General features: G+C 40.2%; 1 protein-coding gene across 9 annotated transcripts in view; it reads right to left on the bottom strand.

The window, feature by feature from the left end:
* Positions 1-1,714: 1,714 nt before the first annotated feature.
* TRIM2 (tripartite motif containing 2) overlaps positions 1,715-27,264 on the bottom strand; it is a 174,847-nt gene continuing 149,297 nt past the window's right edge. For all 9 annotated transcript variants that reach the window (XM_065903715.1, XM_065903709.1, XM_065903708.1 and 6 more), the window contains 6 exons: positions 24,900-25,003; positions 24,511-24,678; positions 13,151-13,319; positions 12,014-12,084; positions 6,980-7,120; positions 1,715-5,910 (listed from right to left, as the gene is read on the bottom strand). In XM_065903715.1, coding sequence (XP_065759787.1) covers positions 5,758-5,910; positions 6,980-7,120; positions 12,014-12,084; positions 13,151-13,319; positions 24,511-24,678; positions 24,900-25,003 — 806 coding nt within the window. In that variant the 3' untranslated portion in view covers positions 1,715-5,757. The remainder of the gene's footprint in view (positions 5,911-6,979; positions 7,121-12,013; positions 12,085-13,150; positions 13,320-24,510; positions 24,679-24,899; positions 25,004-27,264) is intronic.

Raw genomic sequence — 27,264 nt, 5'->3', positions numbered from 1 at the left:
GCCTGGAGGCACCCGTACTGGGACATGGAAGGTGAAGCAACTAACTGGGAAGGGACACAGCCCCATCCAACTGCAGAGAAGCAGCCTTAAGAGTCCCTGAGCCCACAGCCGTCCCTGGACATGGCCTTGACCACCAGAGGCTGAAGACCCAGCATCACATACCAGGACACGGACATTAGGCCTGGAACCCCCAGGGCCCTGCAGCCAGAGAATCCTAGGACCAAGCTCTGCCCACCAGCAGGCAGATACCAGTCCCACAGTCTGCTGGGCTCTGGATCCACCCATCACTAAGCCTGCTCCAGACTTCAGACCAGCCTCACCCACCACAGGGGCAACATCAACCCTGGGACAATGGCAGTCCTGCAGCCTGCCATGACAGGACCCAATCAACATGTCAGCACCAGACCTGGGCCTTGCCTACCAGCAGGCAACACAAACTCTGGAACACCCCAGACCCCATAGTCAGTTGTGGCAAGAACTGGCCCCACCTACCAGTTATGTAACACCAGCTCTGGGACCCGTGAGTCCTGCATGCAGACCCCAGGACCAAGCTCACTCACAGACCAATTACCATTACCAAAATGAATCAGTTAGAAAACAAAATCCAAAAAACCCCCAAACCTCCCAACAACCAAAAGTCCAGGACCAGACGGCTTTGCAGGTGAATTCTATCAAACCTTTAGAGAATGTTCTGAAATTATTCCAAAAAAATTGCAGAGGAAGAAAAGCTTTCTGAACTCATGCTACAAGGCCAGCAGCATCCTGATACCAAAACCAGACAAAGATTTCACAAAACAAGAAAATTACAGGCCAATCACACTACCCACTCCAGTATTCTTGCCTGGAGAATTCCATGGACAGAGGAGCCTGGTGGGCTACAGTCCATGAGGTTGCAATGAGTCAGACATGACTGAACCAACTTAGCGTGTATGCATCATTGAGGAACACAGATGCAAAAATCCTCAACAAAGTATTAGCAAGCTGAATTTAACCGTACATTGAGAGAACCATACACCATGATCAAGTGGGATTTATCCCAAGCATGCAAGGATGGTTCAACATCCACAAATCAAGAACAGAAATTATATAATGATCTCTACACGTGCAGACAGCTTTTGACAAAAATCAACATCAATTTATAATAAAAACTCTCAACAAAATGGGTATAGAGGGGCTATACCTCAACGTATTAAAGACCATATGTGGTAAGTCCACAGCTAATATTATACTTAATATACTCAATAGTGAAAAGCTGAAAGCATTTCCTCAAAGATCAGGAAAAAAAAAAAAAAAGGATGACTGCTCTGATCACTTTTATCCAACATAGTATTGGGTAGCCACAGTAGTCAGACCAGAAAAAGGAATAAAAGGAATCCAAACTGGAAAGAAGTAATTAAAATCATCACTGTTTGCAGATGACATGATGCCAGAACACAGAAAATCTTCAAGATGCCACAACAAAAGTACCAGCACTAACAACTTGGTTCAGTGAAGGTGCAGGGCACAAAGCCAACACACAGAAACCTGCTGCCTCTCTAGATGCCAACAAACTGTCAGAAAGGGACTTGAGAAAACATTCCCACTAACTAAGCCTTGTCTCACTAGTGTGAACCGTTTGATTAAGGTACTGGTCTCTTCCACGTGTTCTAGAACGGATCTTCACTTTCCTTCACTAAGAGAGAGAACGGTGGGTTAAACAAATGAACGTTCAGCCTGGAAATGGAGAAAACAAGCTTTATTATAATGATTTGAGATTTTGTGCATGGTAAAGATATACACACGAATCTTGTTTCTCCTATGTTTCAAGACAGAATTAATTTAAAGATTTATTGTAGACTAAAGCATCCAAAATACTGTGGTACGTATGTAGCTACGAACATACAAACACTTTGATGCACAGCGTTTATTCTCTTCTTTAAATAGGCAGTCAGCATTTTGATTCATAAAAGAACAGTGATGAGAATATATCAGTACCAATGTCAAAGAGCGCAAGATTTAGTGTTCTATACACAAAATATATGAAACAGACCTATAAAGATGGAATGTACAAAATTTTAAAAGAAAACAAAAAGGAAACAAAAATCCCTCATACTCATACATAGGACTGAAAGGCTACAGAACTGAAAATGATATAAAGAATTCTAAGAATATACTCTGTTGATGACCGAACATTCCCATGTCATAAAGCAAAAACATTTTAAGGCTGTGTTGCTTTCAAAAGTTATTGGAAGTGCTGTACATTCACTGGAACAACATAGCCAATTTATTCATCTATCTTAGAATATTAATAGCTTCCATACATTCTCCACAGACAGACTATACAATCACTGCCACACAATTCATCTTCAGAAAGTTTAAGATTAACATCATGATTTGTAGCTTACTGTCATTTAAAACAAAACAAAAAAGTATTTATTTATACCAAACAAATCTTTAATGGGCACTTAGTTTCCTTTATGGCAATGCTAGATTCCTAGTTATCAAAAATATTAAAATAATTGTAAGTTTAAAACCCTGTAACATTTACAGAATGCAACAATATCACGACTTTCAATTTTAAGCAAAATTAAACAATGTTTGCAGCAAATACCTTCAATTTTATCTTACCTGGAAATGTCTTACTTTTAAATTACTAAACTAAAAATATTTCTCCTTTTTTCAGAAGCTGGTGAATAAGGAGGATACCATACAGTTCAAATGTACATAAAGATTTTTTCCATCTGAAGTAATCTGCAGATTACCTGATGTTTATTTGCTATTTCCTCCAATTAACTTAGGTATTACCAAAGCATTTATGTGAACCCTTTAGTGTTAAGGATCCATAGACACTTGCTAGCATACTGCTATTCCAGTTAACTCCCTTAGTACATACCCTGTATATTTAGTAGTAGAAGCAAGTGTATTCTAGTTGCATGGACCTGTTAGTATTTATTTGCCTCAAATCTGGTCAAAGAGTAAATTAAAAGAAGGTAACCTGGGGACTTTAGTTACTGGAGACTAAAGTTTGATCAAGATACTAAGAACCATTTTTTAAAAAAAAATGGCTAAGTGTCATAAAGGCTTTTTATTCATGTGTTTCTAGGCGGTCAAGTGACTCCACCCACCTCCCCATGTCCAGCAGGGGAGGTCTGTATTGGAGATACAGTTACTAACATCCGTAACTGGGGAGGGAATGCATTGTCACCGACCATTACATTCTAACTGGCAACATTTTGCCTTAAGTGCCCAGGGGAAATTTGAATGGGTTGTTTTTCAGTGCTACTTATCATGAAGGTATGACAGGTTCTGTACACTTGACAAAGAGAAATCAAACAATAGTGGTAGAACAGAAACAAAAAGTCACTTATTTTAATATCCTTCTCAGTTTACTAGAAACCACTTAGAATGTGACAAAACTCCATTTAAATCTTGTCTATTCATCTTATCAGCAGCACTTTTTCCCCTAAAATATGCTTACCAAGAAATACAGTAAATGCACATATGTATCCAAATTTGAAATGTTTTTATACTTTAACATATACGATTATATATATTTTGGGGAAATATATATGTGTTTCCTGGAGCGCCCACAGCATGTGTTTTGGTAACAGGTGGTGGAACAGGTCTGAATCAAAGTATCTCTTCTTTTATTCCAGTTTCGTTCCAATATTGACATGTAAAAAAATCAGCTTTGTGTTCCTTCTATTAAGATACCAGTCTAATACGTTATGATGGCTGGTTGATTTCTAAATTCACAAGTATAATTTGAATGTGCAAAAAACCCCTTTAAGTAAACTAGCCTTAAGATCCATGGCCTATGACAGAGTCTACAGAGGAAGCTACTTTGACTGGTGAAAATAAACTGAAATTAATTTAACCAGTTAAAAAACTTTCCTTTTAAACATTCCAGGAATTATCGAGTCTAGCTTATCTTTTGTGCAGAAGGCTAGTTAATGGTAAAATGTCATTCCCGCCCTAGAGTGTGAGCTCCAAAGGGGCAGGGGGCTTTGTTTGTTTGTCCATTACTTTATCCCCAGTGCCTTGAATAGCCTCTGGCACCCAAGAAGTGCTCATTAAACATCAGTGTTTAAATTCAAAGACTCATCTTACCATTGACATTAGGAAAAAAGAAACATCACATTCACATGTACATGTGGGAAATTTTTTTATAGTACAGTTTTAAGGTGCTTTCAGTGAAAAAGGTCCCCAAGTCATTATCGAAAATGCCAAACACGACATCTTATTTGGTAGAACTGAGTAGAAAACCAAACAGTGGAAACACACCACATCTTATTTTACAGAATGAGATTTGACTAAATTATTCTTACCATTTCTCAAAATGCGTTTATACTTAAATGTAACTCAAGTTCAACTTTGTTTCTTTCGACCTGTTTTTCGTTTTGTTTTTGAAAGCACAGAAGGCCATTTTCTGACTAGAAGTCAGCCCATACCAGCATTCCTGGAAAATGGCAAAAATGAAATCTGCTTTAGGGCGTGCTCTATGAGGACGGCTTTAAGCGGTGCAGTTGAGGAATGTGCTGAAGCTGCTTCTGTCTTTCAGAGTGCTGCCTATTTCAAAACACCAAAGGTTCAGCTAAATATATATATATGATACATTCTACCTTACCCTAATCATGTATACATAGTCCTTTAATGCCTCTACTAGTCATTAGACAATGATAAATAACCATGGCATGCCCTTACCTGTAATGCTTTCGCGTAACACAACTTTGGTAACACTCGCTCTCTAAGGGGAACCACTGATCAACCACATGCCTTTGGCTGACACCATCCGTCCTCCAAAGGGCTGCTTATGGCTGTCTGTCCTAGGATACTGGTGTCCTACATGTGCTGACATTCTGCAAGAGGTAAAGCTTTCGTGTTCATGAAGTGGAAGAGAGACACGTGTGACAACATGGCACAGAAAACATGACTGACTTTTCCTTGATTACACTCCAGGGCATTAACCTGGAGTTACCGGGGCCCGTTGCTTTACCAAAAGGTAGCATTACTATGGTAAAATGCCTTTCAAAGAAGCAGAAATTTCAGGTTTCCGTGAAAATGAACTTTGTTTTTAGATACAAGGTAAGCAGGATAGAGGTGAAAAGAACACATGAAGAAGATCTTTGATCAAACTCAGAAAGGGTGGGAGATTTGCATTGATTTTTTAAGTGCTAAACTCAAGAGGCTTGCTAATCCCAGCTGGGAGGATTTTGTAAGACAGCTTTCATTTTTTACCCAAAGTAATGTTATATGCAGATACTGATAAACAAAAAATGTCACAAGAGTAATATCTACTGTAAAAGTGAGGTTAGAAGATCCCCTGGGTCTTGTGACCGAGGTTAAATAAAGTATATAACTATAACAGATTTTGTTTTCATCTTGTTTTTGGAAGCTCTGCACAAAAGCTATCACTCACAGGATTAACAAATGCCTTCAAATATTCTAGTTGTTTTTTTTAATGCTTGTTTGATTTGCAAAATTAGTTAAACTACATAAATCCCTGTCCTATATGCCATAGTTCACAGGTGTAAAACTTTGCAGTTTTTATAGATTCAGTAGAAGAGATTTCTTTTTTTTTTTTTAAACTCTAAACATGGATTATGGAAATCAGATATGCAGTTTTTAAGGAAAATGTTACATTCAGAAATAACCTTGGAAAGTTCACCGATGATTCCTTCTGGCAAGAAAAGTCTAGTATCATCTGGTCCTGCGTCAGGAAATCCATTCCAGTTTATGGTGTAAGATCTTTGTAAGGGGATGTCCAGTCACCCACTATTACTGTAAGTACCGGTAGACCTTGAAACAGTGGTTTCCAGAGTCTGCAACCACCACGTGGCCGTCTGACGTTAGGGCCAGGCCCTGGGGGCCATAGAGTGGATCAGCAGACGTGTTAATGTAGGACAAAAACGACCCACTTCCATCAAAAACCTGTAAACATAAAGTCAGAGTGTGACAGGAGAAGTTAGAAGCCGGAGTCAGGAAGCCTCTGATGCTGACGTTTTTCACGTGGAAGCACGGGTGTAACCCCCCGGCTTGTTCAGGCTCCACTCACCCACAGCCCCTCCCTCCACTCACCCAGCCTGCTCCCCCCTCACCCTCTGTGCCCCACGGGCACTGATAAGGCACGCTCCCTGGCCAGAGGACCTCGCTGCAGGCTCACAGAGGTCCCATGTGAGCCGAGCGGCTCTGGATGGGGCCCTTCTGTCTCACTCTGAGCTTTCACTTCTCCCCCTTCCAGCCTCACTATCTCCCTTTATTCCCAATCACAAGAGGGAAAAATTGGCAACTAGACCACAGAAGAATGTCCTGAGTCAACATGCAACCAGAAAATGGAGATTATTTTTTCATTTTCAGAAAAGAGTAAGTTATACCAAGTCAATGGTTCAACATGTACATTTGGACAGAAGGTGGTCTTTTTTTGGTCAGTAAGCTTCTGCTATGATGAAATAAAAAGAACTCTTTTCCTTCCCAGGCCCAGGCTGGTTTCTTCTAGCCATTCTGTTTGGCTTACAGGGTGTTTCAAAAGGCAGGTGTGATGAGGGCCACAGTACCAACAGCTGAGCATCTGTGGTCCTATGCAGCACTGCCTTTTGACTGCAGCCCCCTGCCTGCTTCTGGCTTCCCATCAGACACAGAACGCCTTTTTCAAATGTAGATGTCCACTAGGATAACTAAGCAAGATAAATATCCCAGAGAAATTAAAGTACGCAGGGTTACATTGCATTTAAAGTCTTGACCCCCTTCCTGAGAAGAGGACTTCCATCATCAGATTCAACTGCTGAACACTGCTGTTCTCAGAGAGACGTGGGAATGCTCCTTGATTTGCCCAGAGCACCCTGGGCTGACTGGTTTCTATTCTACCTTCCTTAGTTTGGTACTTCTGGTTAGACTATTTACAGCCTAATTACCTAACCAATGAACAAAAGGAAAACATTCCAGTCTGGGGGACTTCACTTTCAACAAACAGCGATCACTCTCAACAAGTAAACCCATCTACCTGGATCCTGCTGTTCCCCCAGTCGGCCACGATGATGTTTCCGTTTGAATCCACCGCTACGCCCGTGGGAGCATTAAACTGCCCGTTTCCTTCTCCATTTGAGCCAAACTTCAACATGAATTCACCTTCCTGATTAAACACCTGTACGAAATATTTTTAAATTATTTTAAACTAAAATAGTTAAGCAAACATTCTGGTTTTTAACAAATATCTGAGCAGGTTTTTTAAGACATTCTTCAAAAAGGGGGGGGTTTACAAACTAGACCCCACATATCACTTGTGGGTCCCCAATTTACTATCTAAATCTGATTTACTATTTGTCAAACCACTTCTTTTTCTAGCTTATATCCAGTTGTATTACTATGTGAAAAATACTTTTGTTATAAAACTATCAAAAATATACAAATATAAAGTAGTATGAGTAAGTAGAGATGTAATTTCCAAACACATTATTCTTTTTGCATTTAAATAAATATCTAACTTCAAGAATAGGCATTATATTTCTAAAAGGATGGACAACTGCTCAAAGCTGAATCAGAAAGTAAGAGTTTTTTGTTAGGCCAGATATTCAGAATTTACTACCCTTTTACTAAGTCAACATAACAAGAAATGTGGCTGGACCACACATTTACAGCAAGGAAAATCCAATGAGTATGTGTGTATGTGTGATGGCAGCCACTGAGGAATAAGAAAATGGCTTTTTAAAATAGATTTTCTAGGAATATTTTAGTTAGAATAGATAGTCATAATGAATACAGCCCATGAGAGAAGGAAGATGATGGAAGAGGGGGCTAAACAAAACTGCAGGATTCTCAAATTCTGTAATAGCAGATACGGCCAAGCACTGGACTATTGTGGTTAATTAAATATTCTTATTAATAGAGTGTTACAGGATATGTACCAATTGTAGATTACTCAGATTACTAACATTGAGGGAATCAACATTTTAATATATGTTTTAATGATAAGACTAGTAAGCATAATTTTATCTTGAAGATTCTGGTGATACTTAATGGTTTTGAAACACATTCAGGATATTCTCTTATGCCTTCATTATCATGCAACACATGTGGAAAAACTCACTGACAAATCAAAAAGTGTTACCTGCAAGGCACCCATGAGAGTGAGGTTTCTTTTTTTTTTTTATTTTATTTTTTTTAGGTTGACTATCACACATCATTTATTATTTTTTTTACATTTATTTTTATTAGTTGGAGGCTAATTACTGTATAATATTGTAGTAGTTTTTGTCATATATTGACATGAATCAGCCATGGATTTACATGTATTCCCCATCCCGATCCCCCCTCCCACCTACCTCTCCACCCAATCCCTCTGGGTCTTCCCAGTGCACCAGGCCCGAGCACCGAGAGTGAGGTTTCTAAAATGAGGACCTGAGACAGGTCACTAAGCCTGAGCACAGATCTAATCCAAAGGTGCTTTCAGAACCTTTAGAGCCTCTCTTACTGCCGTCTCTGTGATCATGAAAGAGTAAGATGATGCTATTTCTTTTAGTTTCTTATGATGGGGAAGTGAGACGCTTCCAACTCTAAAGCCTAAACTTTCTTTAAGGTAAAATAAAAAAGTCGTGACCGCTTTCTGAATGAATTACATGCTTGCCAAAGTAAATAAGCTACCTCTTTGGTTCTTTGAAGGGACAGAGACAGGAATCAACTTTTACTAAGATGTCATGTCTTTAAAATCTTTTCTGATTCTTTTTATCTTCTTCACATATTTTTGGGATTAACATGTACATTACTATATATAAAACAGATAATCAACAAGGATCTAATGTATAGCACAGGGAACGCTACTCAATATTCTGTAATAAACTGAATGGGAAAAGAATCTGAAAAACAAAAGATGTATGCATATGTATAACCGGATAACTTTGCTATACACCTGACACCCACAATGTTGTAAATCACAATGTTGTGGTTTAGCCGCTAAGTCACGTCCGACTCTTTGTGACCCCACGGACTACAGCCCATTGGGCTCCTCTGTCTGTGGGGTTTCCCAGGCAAGATTATTGGAGTGGGATTTCCTTTTTCAGGGGATCTCCCTGACTCAGGGGTCAAACCTGTGTCTTTGGCTAGGCAGGGGGATTCTTTACCATTGGGTCCTATACTCCAATACAAAATAAAAATGAAAAAAAAAAAAGCTATACAAATAATCATTTTGTTTGCTTATCTCTCTGAGTCAGTATGTTTTCCTTGACATAAATCAAACAGCTTACACAATTCTGCTCCATTCTGAAATTATGAAGAAGGCTAATTTAATCTTGTTTTGCAATAAGGAAAATGTATATAGTAAAGGTAGCTAAAGAACTTGTTACCCCTGACCTATAGTTCAGGTTTTTATGTTTACCAACAGAGAAGTGACTCTGTTGAATGAAGAATTCTTGAAGAATTCTTGTTGAATGAAGAATGAAGAATTCTTGTTAATTGCCCATGTTATATAAAGAAAAAAAGCCCAACTATTCCATAAAAGCTACATAGCAAAAATTGTCAAAGAGGAGAGGAAAATCAAAATGATTGGGTTTTTTACCTCTAAATGAGAGAAAAGTTGAGTTTAAAAAACTACCTCAACAGTACTGAAAACCTGAAATGTTTTCACAATCTTAATGACTTTAAATTTCTCATATTTTCTATTTTTCCCACCTAAAATGTCATTAATTATTTATAACTTATTCAGATGAAAGCATACTAAGAGGCAGAACTATGAGCTGAAATCATTTTTATAGTTTTCTTTTTTGATGAATTTTTACTGTAAGTTTTTATAACTTTGATAGTTCTTTTCTGATTTCAAAATTCTGTTCACCTCAATACCACCTCCACTTGGAAGTCTTCCCTGATAGTCTTAATTATGGAAATCTTCTCTTTTTTTCTGGATATTTAGAGAACTTTATGTGTATCTATTCTTTTTGTTTTTTTGGTCATGCATCTTTTTTGGCCGTTCAATCCCAAACAGGGATTGAAGTCATGCCCCCTGCACTGCTGCTAAGTCGCTTCAGTCGTGTCCGACTCTGTGCGACCCCATAGACGGCAGCCCACCAGGCTCCCCCGTCCCTGGGATTCTCCAGACAAGAACACTGGAGTGGGCTGCCATTTCCTTCTCCAATGCATGAAAGTGAAATGTGAAAGTGAAGTCGCTCAGTCATGTCCAACTCTTAGCGGCCCCAGGGACTGCAGCCCACCAGGCTCCTCCGTCCATGGGATTTTCCAGGCAAGAGCACTGGAGTGGGTGCCACTGACCACCAGGGGAGTCCCTATATGTCCCCATTCTTGAAAAAGGCATCTGTTGCTCTCTGCCTTGCATTTTGGCTACTTCCACATGCTTTCTTTCCTCCTACAGAGTCAGTCAGGACTGGTGTATAGGAACCCTCCCACCCCCCGAGGCCACGGGCTCCGCGGTTGCCTTGAGCAGGGGGAGGAAGGGCTCTGAGCCCCAGCTGAGATCAGGGGGCAAGGGCAGCCTGGTCACCGTCACCGTCTGCTGGGGGTGGTGGCAGCCGGGCCAGGCCTCGCCAGCCCTGGCACCACTGAGACCTGTACGGGTTTCCTTGTTGAATTCGTAAGGGTTAAACGAAGGACCGCTCTGCAGAGAGTGGAGGGGAGGGAGTGTCAGGACGGCCCACTGGTCCCTTCTAGCTTTGCTCACCCACAGGACCGCGACAGCCCAGGGAGAGCGGCCACAGGCCGAGGCTCCGCTGCCGCTCGGCTGTGTGCCTCCCCATCCTCGAAAGACCTCCCCCCTGTCCTCTTCTCTTACCAAGCCTGGGCGGGTGTGAGTGTGTGGAGGGGCGGACGGAGCCCTGCCTGAGGCAGCAGCTCTGGAGAGACCCCAGTGGGAAGCGGCCTTTCAAGGAAGCAGCCACGGTGGGCATCCTTTCCCCTCCTCCTGCCCCAGCACCACGGCCCACTGTGCTCCCCTCTCTGCACGGGGACTTGGCACCCATCTCCAAAGCTCGAGGCCTTTCCATTTATTTACCCAGCTTAAAGACACCTTCTTCCAGGAAGAGCTGGGGAAAAGCAGCAGTGAAAAGCGTACTTCTGAGTGTTAGAATTCTATCCCTATTTAGCTCTTCCAGTCATCCACACTGGCAGGCTGCTGTTTAAATTTGATTGTTCAACACTTGTCTCCAAGCGCAAACTTTACTCACTGGCCTCCCCTATGCTATCTTCTTACCCTCCCTCACATCTGAAATGCCTGACTTTAAAACATTTAAGTGAGCTTACTTACAAGGAGAACTTAAGATCACTTCTAGGATCAGTGCAAACCTGTATCACTCGATGAAAACAGAAGGTAGCCCTAAAAACAGATGACTCACTCTTAAAAGAAAAGCGTCTGCCAGAGCACTTCCCAGGCCACCTGACGTCCCCTCCAGCGGAGCGCACCCTGCGCTCGCAGAAGCTTGGTCTAGAATGTTAGCAAGCGTTTTCTCGTTCCAGTAAGTGAGACACTGGTTTTGAACCACTCTATTTTCTCCTGATTTGCTCATAATAGAGGTCAAATCTTTCTCCCTGCTCTACCTAGTAAGAAAGATGTACTATAGTATTTGGGGAAGGGGTGGGGAACACCAAATGTGTGGAAGGATGTATGAAGGGCATTGTGTGAGCGGATGCCAGGGCTATTTCCCTCCCCAAATCTGTTGCAGCAGCAGAGTTCTAATATCTACTTTTGTTTGTAAGGTCCTAGGTGCCGAAAACTGAAAAAAGTCATCTGTTTTAATTTATCAAATAGCCACAAAACATTAAGCTTCAGAAAGTTCTGCCTAAGTTCAAGCAATTGCTTTTTCAAATTTAATTTTCAAGTTATTTCCATTTACACCAGTTTCAAATTAAGAAACTTATTGCCACAATATTTTGTTTACTTTTCTGACTCTCCAAAGTCTGTGTGTCCAAATTAAAACCTGCATGTTTTAGGCTACATCACCTAGGACCTGTGTGTATACGCGAGTCTCGTGTTTTCTCCCAGACTGATTCCTGTATTAAAGCAGTTAAAAGTTAACAACAATTGATGTGCTTATGGTACCTTGACAGAATGATTATGGAAATCTGTAACAATAATCTCATTATTGCTATTTACAGCTGCAAAATGGGGACCTGAAATAAAAATAAGAAAAAACATGTGATAACATCATAACAACAAAAATGATTACAACACAGTAGTTACCAAACTTCATATATTAACTTAGTTATTTAAGAAAAAACAAAGAACTATAGACTTGGTTCTTAAAAGGTCATTGAGCCAAACCTCTGGCTCCAGATAACACAGATTCGATAGCATTCTACACTTGTGGCTGTCTACTCTGCCTTCTCCCAAATCAAGCTGAGAGTTCCAGCAGCCTTCATGGAGTGGAATGAGCAGTAAGCATCAGACTTCATTCTCCACACCAACTCCTGAAAGTCACCTCAGCCAGCTTCCCTGACAGTCACACAGGGCCCTCATCTCCCACGGAAGACAGACATGGTAACTCTTGGGAGCACCGAGGGAAAAATATCCAACATGTAATAATTTTTTTTCAAGTAGGGCAGAAACCCACACTTTGTAATTTTGGGCGACATTCAGAATTTGGCAGAACTGGAGACAAAGCATAAACAAAGATTATGCAAATTAATGTGCAACGCAAAAAGCATCCTTCTCAAAAGAAAGTAATCAACTGTTTCCAGCCTCTTCTTGCAGATGAAAAAAAAAGGAAGTAAGCCTGTGGCTGCAAAGGGGCACACCAAAGAGAAAAGTAAAAGAAATCGCCTTTCCTGTGCTGAGCAAATATTCTAAACTTCTGCTCCTGTATAATGACTTAGATAGGTGAAAAATATTCTCATTCAGAAACTTTTAAATGAAGCAACAGTGAGGTGGAAACAGGAGGCTCTCCATGGTTCCTCAAACATTTTCATTTAAAAACTATTTTATTCAATGTTAATATTCGAAGATTAGACTTCCGAGCTGCCACGAGTAAAAGCCACGCAGGGGCTGCAGTAGCACTTACTGCGGGGAAAGCCACTGAGAAGCATCTGACCATGCTTTCGCTTAGATTCCATCCCCAGAGTCTTTCCCAAAACCGGCAAACACACTGGGGATGAGGCGTCTTCAACATGCTCCAACATCATGCAAGTGTGGGCACAAGAAGCATAAAAAAGGGGGTTTACATATTACCATCGAGTGTACCTGCAAACTGCCTGTCCCCATTTCCTCGGCTACCAAACCTGGTGACTATTTTCCCATTTGGCTGGAAGATAAACACGCAGCACGCCTTGTTATCCACCACGATGATGTGCCCGTTGCGGTCCACAGACACTCCTTTGGGCCCCATCAGCTTTCCTGATCCGATTTTTGTCTGTTAGAAACAAATGCAGGAATGAGCGTGAAAGGACTGCAGAACATGGAGACAGATGTGGGTGTCAGCAAACGCTGACTTGGCTGTTCAAACAGGGGCATAGCTACTCATGTGCCACAGCAACTATCTATCTTGGAAAATTGTCTTTTTCACATCCATTATTTGTTACTGATATTTATATGAAATCATTTTTTTAAGGACTCACCACCAAAAATGTTCTAGAATCCCCTTAACCAGAGTCACAATTCCTCTGTAAGGAGGCAGTCTGGTGGAGCAAGAGAGCCCTGGGTTAGGAGTGGGAAGACCGTGTCATGCTTGTCACTTGCTTTGTGTCCACTTTGCTAGAGCAATTAATTTTTGTCCTTAGGTTTTAGATTCTTAAATATTATAAATGTCAAAAAGTGACCTTAATCACTTCCACTGCTACTTCTGGAATATGTATAAAGTAAAATAAAGTAAGTAAAGCATTTAGAGCACAGTACATATTACACAGTCTTTAAAAGGAAGCAGTCACTTTCTTTATTAAATATCATAATTAATATCAAAATGGCCAGGCGTCTGCCATTGAACCAGAGGTCCACACAGGTGGGATCATGTCTGTTTCACCCAGCACTGTCTGCTCAGAGCCTCGCATACTTCCCGATGCCTAACAAGTACCTACAAATATTCATTCAATATATTAACTTCAAAAGTCTAGCATTATTACAGAGTAACTCACGATGATTAAATGGTTCCAGTCTTTGCAGTATTTTAAAATGGGATAAAAGCATTAGATTTCTATAAAACATATACCATACGCATTTAAGACCTTACTTTTCTGAGTATAGTGTGTGTATCAGTGCCTGTTTGTTGTAAGATGCATGTGTTAAATTTTCACTTTAATCCTTTGCTTCCTAGAGTACTTATAAAGACGGGCTTTATTCATTTGCCCATTTATTTATTAATTCCACAAACTCTGACCGAGCACCCAGTGTGCGCCATGTGGCAGATAAAAAAATGAGTTAGAAGCAGCACCTACCCTCAACAACATGTCAGTTGCACTGTCTGCTGTGCCCTTTTGAAAGTGCCTAGTGTCAAGGGTTCACTTTGGTAGATTTGGGAGGATTCAGTAGGCCGTCTCAGAAGCCACATGGAATAATACCCCAATGACACAGGCCACACAGACAAGGGAGGAGGAGGAGCATCCGAGAGGAGGGAGCAGCGGGAAAGGTCTGGAAGGTGACAGAGTTTGGGAGGCAAGAACCACAGTGCTCCCGGCACCAGGCTGGGAAAATGTCGCTGGAGCACAGATCTCTGTGCTTTAACGAAAACCTTCAGACACTGAAAAAAGCAAGGTACAGAGCAGTACCCCATCTGTATTAAATATGTGTTTACATGTACATACATTCCTGGAAGAGAAATTAAGAAACCACATAGTGTCTACATGATACAAAGTGGTATTAATGATGGCAGGAAAATTCTTTTCATTTTATACTCTCCTCTGTAGGCTTATTGGAAAAATCTATTTGCATATATTACATGTTAACTTAAAAACTTAAACTCTGAAAAACATTACATTCTCAAAGGTTCTGTTTTAGACACCTTATTTTCCCTTTCTCTGTTAGTGCTATTCTGATAGGAATATTACATAAGCTTCATGTGTAACTTCAAGTTTGCTAGTAGCCACATCAAAAAGAAAAAAGAAACGGAAAATTCATTGTAATTATGTTTAACCCAATATACAGTAAGTCCCCTAGAGATGAACAAGTTCCATTCCAAGAGTGCATTCATATATCCAAGAAAGTTAGCCGAGGTACCCAACTAATACAATCAGCCATACTGCACTGAAATAAAATTGGATGTATTATAATAGGTTTATAGTATTTTTCACACAAATAATACATAATAAAGAAAACATTTCTAATCTTACAGTACAGTACCTTGAAAAGTATAGTAGTACAGTAAAGAGCTGGTGCTTCTTAGCAATACCAACTACATCACCATTGCTTTTATGCCTACTTCTGACATCCTGGGCTTGAAATAAAGATATTGTACTATTGTACTCCATAAAGTACACAGAAGCACAACTTGTAGAGGATGCACGCATGTAACAATGTGCACCAGACATGTTGTGAACACACGTTCGCATCTTTGAAAGTTTGCAACTTGAAGGTTCATGTGTAGAGGACTTACTATATCCAGAAGTTACCATTTCAATAAGTAATCAATATAAAAATTATTAATGAACTAGTTTACATTCTTTGGGGGGAGACTAAGTCTTTGAAATCCAGTGTATGTTTTACACTCATGGTACAACTCAATTCAGACTAGTCCCCTTTTAAGAACTCAGTATTCACTAGTGGCTTATGGCTACTATATTGGACAGTTCGACTCTACACACTTCTAAAATCTCATTTATGCTACGGCATCAACTTTCCCTGCCATGTGTAAGATTCTTAAATCCATATCTTTAGCTATGGCTAATTTTATCTCAAACTCAACCAATGTCAAACCATTTAAAAAAACAAAAAGAGATTAAAAAAGACCCCCCAAACTAGCACTTCTGAATTTCCTAATTTCTTTTATGACACCACAGTTTGTCCAGTCACCTAGAATCAAAATTTCAGAGCAAAGTGCATTCCTTCACCATTTTGAACCTAAGTTTCCTCATCTATAAAAAGGCAGCTATGACATTTGCCTCCTGGGTCGTGCAGATTCTGGAGGATAAAGCAAAGTGTCAAGCACACTGTCCCTCTCTCCCACCCTCTTCGGTCGATATTATACCCAACTGGCAGGAATACCTCCTTTCCCCACAGAGACATGAAGATGCGAGCAGAGAGAAATGGGGAGAGGGAGGCGGGCCTTCCCACAGTGGAGGTTCAGGCTTAGCTCTGTGCTATAAATTGCTTCAGTCATGATCAGCTCTTTGCGACCCCATGGACTGTAGAGGAGTATTGGATTCTCTAGGCAAGAATACTGGAGTGGGTTGACATATAGGATTTTTGATTTTTGTAAGTTTATAAATGATTGAGATTCAGATCTGATCTCTTTAAAACAAAGAGATACAGTTACTCAGGAAGTAAATACTGGCATTCTTGCAAGGGAATCTGTTGGTTAATTTAATTCTGATATTTGCAATCTAGCTCAAAGACCAGAGACTATAACATAAGAACTTGCAAAAAAAAATTTATATACTTTCATGTCTGAATGGAAGTTATGGCCATAGAGATCAAAGGTAAAAGAGGGAACTCAGATGATTAACAAGAATATCATCATTACCTAATACTATGAACACTGGTTGTTACTTAGAATGACTCAGTCACATAATACCAAGTGGATGATAATTATGTAGCATAAAAACAGAAAATAAGGGATAACAGCCATTCTATTATGTTGTAGTGAGAACTAGCGCATGTCTAAAAGAAAAAATGCAAATGTTGAACCAAAACCTCTTTTTCCTTCCACTTCCCCTCATCACTCCCGATTAGCTGCACTAGATTCTCCCAAGTGAAATAAGAATTACTGACAATGTGTCCCCCATTTAAACAGAATACCAAGCAAAGATATTTTAGACCCTGGCTTTGGAGAAGTTAAACGAAAAAATTTAACTCAAGAAATATGTCCTTAAACTGAAAGAAGAGATGAGGTAGTTTAGAATATCAGTGACCAGGGGTCTCTTTTACTGTTCTGGGGTCACAAAAGGTTCCCAGATGGACTGGAAGGTGTAAGTCAGGAGAGAAGATGGAAAGGAAAAACTTACAGGCAGAGAGGAATAAAATTAGGCCTAAGAAGCTGGTGAGTAAAACAAAGAAAAGGAGATAAGAAACTGTATCCTTAGAACTATTAGGAATAAATACAGAGAATCTACATGTATGTTAAAAGTTTGCTTTCCTGAGCATCTGTTTAATTTTACTGAATTCCACCAAAGAAAAAAATAAATATCTCTCTGTTTATGGTCATGGGCATCACACTTGGATGAAATCTCATTAAAGTACAAAAGTTTTTTCACTTGATAACCTTTTAGCCTTTGGATTTTGATCAAAAAAAAAAAAAAAAAAAAAGAGTAGCTGCAACTAGACCATATCCATTCCCCCAGTCCTCTAGGGGGCATAAGTGTTCCTTCTTGTTTATTCCAATTATTGCCAACAGTCTTCCCACTATCAGAATCCAGTTCTTCCAAGAAGTCTATTACACATGGAACACTGAATCACTGGATGAGAAATGTTTGACAGAGGAAACCTTTCCTTCTGAAATAGAAAACTTCTGTTTCAAGTTGTTTTAATATAATAGATATAAAATATTTCAGATATAAAACTTTCAATAACTAATTTAGTGTTAGTTTTTAAATCTGAAACAACAGGTCATGGTTTTGCTAGAGTGTTAAACTAGAATAAATGGGTTATCTCCAAATTAGAAGGGTATTTTCAAGAGGTCACAGAAGAGTGTTCCTTCTAGTAATGTTAAAGCTGTCATATTTGGGTAAGCCTTACCACAAATACAACTACGAAAACAAAGAGGAGGAAGTTAGAGATACAGCAAGACAAGAGAACTTCCCGTGTATATTGCCATGATATAGTCATTAAATTAGTAGTGGAACAAAAAAATCAAGGACAACTGAAGATTTGTGTGTAATATGGTGGAATTACAGTTGATAGCTTTTTATTCTCCAAGTCTGAAAAAATACTGCGCCATATGCAAAACGGAGGCTCCAACCTGAGGGTTAATAATTACATAACTTTTATAAACAAAACTGATGAGGTGACTATTGTGATCTAATGAACACACAAAGGAAAATACAAATTCTTCCAATAAGAGACTAAGTGAATTTCAAATATCTTTAGGATTTCAGGATAGATTATGAAGAGCATCATCCCTGTATAAAGTCTGGACAAAGAAGGAATGAGCACCAGGAGCCAGTATGAGGTCATGAAGACGGAATCATAACTGATCTAACTGACTGTTTTGGACAGGCACTGGAAAAGAACACTTCTTGAATGTCCATTTCATAACCAGGCACATATAAAATCCAGAAATAATATCTCTTGTAATGCTTATCCAAATTCTGTAAGTCAGATTTTTTTAAAATCCAAATTTGCAATACAAGGCTATCAAGGCTTAAGAAAGTCATGTAATTTGCCAAAAGTCAAACAGATAACAAGCTGCAGAACTGGTATTCCAGAGTTAAAGTTCACGTTGTCCACTGACAGACAAGCGGGGGGCGGAACGGGGACAGTACTGCACACGGCCTTCAAAACAAGCCTGTGACAAACTTGCATAATCTTGGGAACAAATGTAGAAAATGGATTGGATGATAATCTTTTTGGAAAAGAGATTTCTATTGTTGTCAAAGGGCTCTCTATTCTTCAGTGACTGGCTGAAGAAACAGAAGATGATGCTGGGAGTGACAACAAATACATTGAATGATGGGGTCCCTCCAAGTTGTAGCTCAGTTCACATTCTCTCTTTGGAGACAGCCCCCATTTTCTTTTCCTTTCAGTTCTTATATTATGTACCGTACGACACGATGGTTAAAAATTGTACCAAACAATTTATGACTGCCTAAAGGCTGACATGGCAAATAGATGGAGAAACAGTGGAAACAGTGGCTGACTTTATTTCTCTGGGCTCCAAAATTACTGCAGATGGTGACTGCAGCCATGAAATTAAAAGATGCTTACTCCTTGGAAGGGAAGTTATGACCAATCTAGACAGCATATTAAAAAACAGAGACATTACTTTGTCAACAAAGGTCCGTCTGGTAAAGGTTATGGTTTTTCCAGTGGTCATGTATGGATGTGAGAGTTGGACTGTGAAGAAAGCTGAGCACCGAAAAATTGATGCCTTTGAACTGTTGTTAGAGAAGACTCTTGAGAGTCCCTTGGACTGCAAGAAGATCCAACCAGTCCATCCTGGGGGAGATCAGTCCTGGGTGTTCACTGGAAGGACTGATGTTGAAGTTGAAACTCCAATACTTGGGCCACCTGATGCGAAGAGCTAACTCATTTGAAAAGACCCTGATACTTGGGGAAAGATTGAGGGCAGGAGGAAAAGGGGACGACAGAGGATAAGATGGTTGGATGGCATCACTGACTTGATGGACATGGGTTTGGGTGGACTCTGGGAGTTGGTGATGGACTGGGAGGCCTAGTGTGCTGCGGTTCATGGGGTTGCAAAGAGTTGGACACAACTGAGCGACTGAAATGAACTGAACTGAACTGAAAGGCTGACAAGTGTAGAGTCTTCTCTTGTGTTGTTGGAAGAAGCTGTTTGCTATGACCAGTGCGTTCTCTTGGCAGAACTCTATTAGCCATTGCCCTACTTCATTCTGTGCTCCAAGGCCAAATTTGCCTATTATTCCAGGTGTTTCTTGACTTCCTACTTTTGCATTCTAGTCCCCTATAATGAAAAGGACATCTTTTTTGGGTGTTAGTTCTAGAAGGTTTTGTAGGTCTTCATAGAACTGTTCAACTTCAGCTTCCACAACAACACAAGAGAAGACTCTACACATGGACATCACAAAATGGTCAATACCAAAATCAGACTGATTATATTCTTTGAAGCCAAAGATGGAAAACCTCTATACAATCAGCAAAAACAAGACCGGGAGCTGACTATGGCTCAGATCATGAACTCCTTATTGCCAAATTCAGACTTAAATTGAAGAAAGTAGGGAAAACCACTAGACCACTCACGTATGACCTAAATCAAATCCCTTATGATTATACAGTGGAAGTGAGAAATAGATTTAAGGGACTAGATCTGATAGACAGAATGCCTGATGAGCTATGGATGGAGGTTGTTGACATTGTACAGAAGACAGGGATCAAGACCATCCCCAAGAAAAAGAAATGCAGAAAAGCAAAATGGCTTTCTGAGGAGGACTTAGAAATAGCTGAGAAAAGAAGAGAAGTGAAAGCAAAGAAGAAAAGGAAAGATATACCCATTTGAATGCAGAGTTCCAAAGAATAGCAAGGAGAGATAAAGCCTTCCTCAGTGATCAGTGCAAAGAAATAGAGGAAAACGATAGAATGGGAAAGACTATAGATCTCTTCAAGAAAATCAGAGATACCAAGGGAACATTTCATGCAAAGATGGGCTCAATAAAGGAAATAAATGATAGGGACCTAACAGAAGCAGAAGATATTAAGAAGAGGTGGCAAGAACACACAGAACTGTACAAAAAAGATCTTCACGACGCAGATAATCATGATGGTGTGATCACTCACCTAGAGCCAGACATCCTAGAATGTGAAGTCAAGTGGGCCTTAGGAAGCATCACTACGAATAAAGCTAGTGGAGGTGATGGAATTCCAGCTGAGCTATTTCAAATCCTAAAAGATGATGCTGTGAAAGTGCTGCACTCAATATGCCAGCAAATTTGGAAAACTCAGCAGGGCCACGGGACTGAAAAATGTCAGTTTTCATTCCAATCCCTAAGAAAGGCAAACTACCGCACAATTGCACCCATCTCACACGCTAGTAAAGTAATGCTCAAAATTCTCCAAGCCAGGCTTCAACAAAACGCGAACCGTGTCCAGATGTTCAAGCTGGTTTCAGAAAATGCAGAGGAACCAGAGATCAAATTGTGAACATCTGCTGGATCATCAAAAAAGCAAGAGAGTTGCAGAAAAACATCTATTTCTGCTTTATTGATTATGCCAAAGGCTTTGACTGTGTGGATCACAATAAACTGTGGAAAATTCTGAAAGAAATGGGAATACCAGACCATCTGACCTGCCTCTTGAGAAACCTGTATGCAGGCCAGGAAGCAACAGTTAGAACTGGACACGGAACAAAAGACTGGTTCCAAATAGGAAAAGGAGTACGTCAAGGCTGTAAATTGTCACCCTGCTTATTTAACTTATATGCAGAGTACATCATGAGAAACGCTGGGCTGGAGGAAGCACAAGCTGGAATCAAGATTGCCGGGAGAAATATCAATAATCTCAGGTATGCAGATGACACCACCCTTATGGCAGAAAGTGAAGAAGAACTAAAGAGCCTCTTGATGAAAATGAAAGAGGACAGTGAAAAAGTTGGCTTAAAGCTCAACATTCAGAAAACTAAGATCATGCATCTGGTCCCATCACCTCATGGCAAATAGATGGGGAAACAGTGGAATCAGTGGCAGGCTTTATTTTTGGAGGGCTCCAAAATCACTGCAGATGGTGACTGTAGCCATGAAATTAAACGACGCTTATACCTTGGATGGAAATTTATGACCAACCTAGACAGTATATTAAAAAGCAGAGACATTACTTTGCCAAAAAAGGTCTGTCTAGTCAAGGCTATGGTTTTTCCAGTAGTCATGTGTGGACGTGACACTTGGACTATAAAGAAAGCTGAGTGCAGAAAAATTGATGCTTTTGAACTGTGGTGTGGAGAAGACTCTTGAGAGTCCCTTGGACTGCAAGGAGATCCAACCAGTCCATCTTAAAGGAGATCAGTCCTGGGTGTTCATTGGAAGGACTGATGTTGAAGCTGAAACTCCAATACTTTGGCCACCTGATGCAAAGAACTGACTCATTGGAAAAGACCCTGATGCTGGGAAAGATTAAAGGTGGGAGGAGATGGGGACAACAGAGGTTGAGATGGTTGGATGGCATCACCGACTCGATGACATGAGTTTGGGTAAACTCCAGGAGTTGGTGTTGGACAGGGAGGCCTGGAGTGCTGCAGTCCATGGGGTCGCAAAGAGTTGGGCACGACTGAGTGATTGAACTGAACTGAAAGGCTGACATGAATTGTTTTCTATCATTTCCATGTATCTGTCTTATTTGGTAGGGACTATGTGTTATAATTCTTTTTCTCCCATATCATTGTCTATCACAGGCCTGAAGGAACTTGCTAAACCACAATCTGTAGGCTAATTTGGGAAATACAAATTGCCTCAATAGCCTTTTATAAAGATTGTTGTTTTTTTGAATTGAGGTAAACCTGATGATATTTTAAAAAAGAAAATATAAGCATTACCCATGACATTTTCCACAAAACTGGAACAAATAATCCAAAACTTATATGGAACTATAAAAGACTCAGAATTGCCAGAGCAATATTGAGGAAAGAAAACAAAGCAGGAGGCATAACTCCCAAACTTTAGACAAAACTACAAATCTACAGTAATCAAAACAGTGGTATTGGTACAAAAGCAGACAGATGGATCAATGGAACAGAATCGCCAGTCCAGGAATAAACCCATACACAAAGGTGGTGGTGGTGGGTTAGTCGCTAAGTCCTTTCCAATTCTTGCGACCCCATGGACTGTAGCCCACCAGGCTCCTCTGTCCATGGGATTTCCCAGACAAGAATACTGGAGTGGGTTGCCATTTCGTTCTTCAGGATCCTGACCCAGGGATCGAACCCACATCTCCTGCATTGCAGGCAGATTTTTTATTGCTGAGCCACCAGGGAAACCCACACACAAAAAGGAGGCAAGAATGTAAAACTGGAAAAAAGACAGTCTCTTCAGGAAGTGGTGCTGGGAAAGTTGGACAGCTGCACGTAAATCAATGACGTCAGAACACATCCTCACACTGTGCACAAAAATAAACTCACAATGGCTCAAAGACTTAAACATAAGACATGACACCATAAAACTCCGAGAAGATAGCATAGGCAAAACATTCTTCGACATAAATTGCACCAATGTTTTTCTTAGGTCAGTCCCCCAAGGCAACACTAACAAAAACAAAAATAAATAAATGGGACCTTATCAAACTTACAAGCTTCTGCACAGTAAAGAAAACCATAAAAAACACAGAAACACACAAATGAAAAGACAATCTACGGAATGGCAGAAAATATTTGCAAATGAGGCAACTGACAAGGACTTATCTCCAAAATATACACACAGCTCATACAACTCAACCACCAAATAAAACCCAATCGAAAAATGGGTTTATTTTTCGAAGATGTTAACAGACATTTCTCCAAAGAAGACATACAGATGGCCAGTGGGTACATGAAAAGATGTTCAACATCATTAGTAATTAGAGAAATGCAAATCAAAACTACAAGGAGGTAACACCGCACACCAGTCAGAGTGGCCATCATTAAAATGTCTACAAATAACAGATGCTAGAGAGGATGTGGAGAAAAGGGCATCCTCCTTCACTGCCGGTGTGAATATAAATTGTACAGCCACTATGGGGAACAGTATGGAGGGTCCTCAAGAAACTAAAAATAGAGCTTCCACATGATCAAGTAATCCCACTCCTGGGCACATATCCAGACAAATCTATAATTCAAAAAGATATACACAACCCTATATATACACAACCCTATATATGCGTGCTCAGTTGCTTCATTTTTATCCAACTATTTGTGACCGCATGGACTGTAATCCACCAGGCTCCTCTGTCAGTGGGATTTTCCCAGCAACAACAGTGGAGTGGGTTGCCACGCCCTCCTCCGGGGGATCTCCCTGACCCAGGGATCGAACCTGGGCCTCCCGCATCTCCTGCACTGCAGGCAGATTCTTTACCGCTGAACCACTGGAGAAGCCCACCTAGGTTCACAGCAGCACTGTTTACAAGAGCCAACATATACAAACAACCTAAATATCCATGAACAGATGAATGGATAAAGGAAAGGTAGTACATATAGACAGTGGAATACTATTCAGTCATAAAAAGGATGAAATAACGCCATTTGCAGCAACATGGATGCAACTAGAGATTATCATACTAAATGAAGTCAGAAAGGGAAAGACAGACCGCATGGTATCACTTATATGTGGAATCTAACATATGGCACAAATGAACCTACTTACAAATCAGAAACAGACTCATGAACACAGAGAACAGACTGGGGAGAAGGACAGGATTGGGAGTGTGGAGTTAGTAGATGCAAACTATTACATTTAAAATGAATACACCACAAGGTCCTACTGTATAGTACAGGGAACTATATCCAACCCCTTGGGATAAACTATGATGAAAAAGAGCATTTAAAAGAATGTAATTTAAAAAAACAACTGAGCAAACTAATTGCTTTATAAAATAAAGCCATATTTAGGATATACATGAGTAGATTTATGACAATATCACTGTGACTCTCGCTTCATTAAACTTAGATGTAACAAAGTTAAGATGTTCTGCACATGAAAAACTGTTGAACATTTTATTGAATCTGTGAGACGCCCCCAAAAAAGACAATTTCATCTTGTATTTCCTATTCCTTCTCTCAACTGGTCAGTTGTAGTTAATCTTACCTTAAACTTCCCATCTGATGAGAAGATGCTAACCCATTTATTATCATAATCAGCAATGATTATGTCCCCACTGGGATGCACAGCTACTCCTGTGGGACGCTGTAGCTGCCCAGGAGAGCGTCCTCGTATGCCAAAACGACTTTTGAACTGTCCATCATTGGAAAATATCTGAAAAACAAATTACATTCACTGCAATGTGAACAGAAATCATCAGGAAAAAAACAGGGAAGAATATTTGTCATAAGGACTACAGGGCAGAACATACAAAGCCTACACACACATGATAAGCTTCCCTTTCTTTTCTTGCATCTTAAGCCTTAAGTAGGAAATTGCACCTGTATTTATTTTATCAATATAAGTTGTTAAAGGTATACAGTTAGGAGCCATACCTGCACACACTGGTTGTTACTGTCAGCAATCAATATCTTTCCACTTGTAGATGCTGCTACCCCTTGAAGATTTGTGAATTCCCCTTTGTTTCTTCCTTTGGTACCTAAAAATAAATGATAAAACCAGAGAAAATTAGGGACTTCCTTGGTGGTCCACCAGTTAAGACTCCATGCTTCCATTGCAGGGGGCACGGGTTTGATCCCTGGCTGGGAGACTAAGATCCTATGTGACACATGGAGTAGCCAAAAAAAACAAAACAAACAAATACCACAGAAGATTAAACAATAGAGAGCTAGATTTCTCAGTTATAGCAAGAGAATTATTCAGTCCTCTATAAGTAGCCTGAGAATGCAATGTTTTTAAAATTACACTTTAAAAAAAGAGGAACCCTTCCCACTGACCTAATCCATAGTCTACTAAACTTGTCTTTCGGACCAATAAAGTCTTTGCAACATCATGTTATGGGGGGCAAATACCAATCTTTTCTTATTAACCTGTGGCTGCAGACTAGTATGATTAAAATATACTTAGATTCCACAAAGACATGATTATAAAAACTAATTACAATATTGAGGATATTTGGTAGCAGAGGGTCTTATTTTGGGGTTGTGCCAAAATCCCTTCTCCAATTCAGCAGCTCTTAGAAACCTGGACACTTGACTTCCAGCACTTTTAACTAACTACCAGGTCACAGGTGTTATAAAACCAGCAGGCTGATATTCAACCACTGGAGTTATCTACGAACTATTTTCAAAGACTCAGTATCTCATTAAGCTTCTCTCTCCTGTAAAAGGTATCCTGACATGCTTTCTAGATTAAATAAATAAGAAAGGCAAAAGAAAATTAATTAATGTAAGAAAATTAATCAATGTAAGTAACAGCCTCATCCTTCCTAGAGTTTTTCACCAAAGAGATGAAGTAGGAGGGAAAAAAAGCTTAAAGATGTCTACGGCTAACAGATGTTTGTTTTTATTTCAAAAGAAGTAAATAAATAAAATAACTTATTTTAATAGGACCATGTAAATATTAAAGGATGGAAATAAACTTTGCTCAGAAACAACTGGGAAGGAGGTTTAAATTTTCACAGTTGGAGAGCCAGAGCTCGGCCTCAGTTTTTTAATTTCAATTACATTCAAAAGAGTAACTTGATATTTGTTTTTAGACGTCAATGCAATTCCCCAGGAGAGCAAAAAGAGGTTGGCACTGGCCAATGTCAAGGCCCTATTGAGGTTGCTTACGAACAGGGAGACTCTTCAGAAACTGGTTTCTGCATTTAGGAAGTGAAACTGTGACAGAATTAAACTCAGAACAAAACTGACAACAGAATCGCTGGGTGAATCATCTTCTCAGCTGGTTCTTATCAAATCCACAAGATAGTTGTTTCATTGAGATCCTGGGTCCAAACACGATGACTCATGATCTCTGTCTCTTTTTATAACATGAAATAAAAATCTGAGGCCCAGATCCTCAAAAGAACATCTTCCACACTGTAGGACAAACAGTTCTATTTAATTTCGGATGTTTCAGAAAAGACGATCTTTATACTTATCTGCACAAAATCCCTAGAATATGAAGGTCCATGGGATCAGCTAATACTTTAAAAATGGTGTGCTGATATCTGTTTGTGTGGGGGGAGGGGCAGGAAAAGGGGTGGCAGGCCCTGGAAAGAGGTACGTGCCAATATGGTATTAGCTTTTGGGCATTCCTTCTTAAGTCTGAATAACAGCTGATTAACAGGTACAGCAAAACAAAAGCAACAATTCTCTTAAAATGCTCAGTTTACACTTTTTAAAAGGCAGTGGGGGCAAGGCCAGGGTCTCGTGAGAATAAAAGCTTCATTTATCAAAAACGTTGATAAACAAAAGCATGGAAGTTATTAGCAAGATAAGGAACTGAGGACCAAATAACGAAACATAATAAAAAAAAGAGTCCTACCAGTGGACTGGAAAAGAAGTGACTGTAAAGAAAACCCAGGCCATTTTGTAAAACTGGACGTTTACCCATGGCCCAGGGGGAATGCAGGCAGAGGAAGGAAACACTGAGAACAGGACGGGAGTAAGAGGCGCCGGGCCGAGTAGATGAGCATTGGTTTGCTGTTCTTAAGCCTGCCTGCTGCCCTCTTTTACTTGACTTCTGGCCCACCCTGCCAACAGAGTCTGTGAGTCTCTCGGTCGTGTCCGACTCTCTGCAACCCCCTGGACTATACAGTCCATGGAATTCTCCAGGCCAGAATACTGGAGTGGGTAGCCTTCCCTTCTACAGGGGATCTTCCCCACCCAGGGATTGAACCCAGGTCTTCCGCATTGCAGGCGGATTCTTTACCAGCCGAGCCACAAGGGAAGCCCCATCCGTGCTCCGTGATCC

This window comes from Muntiacus reevesi, chromosome 13, assembly GCF_963930625.1.
Source record: "Muntiacus reevesi chromosome 13, mMunRee1.1, whole genome shotgun sequence".
NCBI classification, from domain to species: domain Eukaryota; kingdom Metazoa; phylum Chordata; class Mammalia; order Artiodactyla; family Cervidae; genus Muntiacus; species Muntiacus reevesi.
Note: the sequence above shows the minus strand (reverse complement) of the source record. Positions and strands in the feature narration are given on the sequence as shown.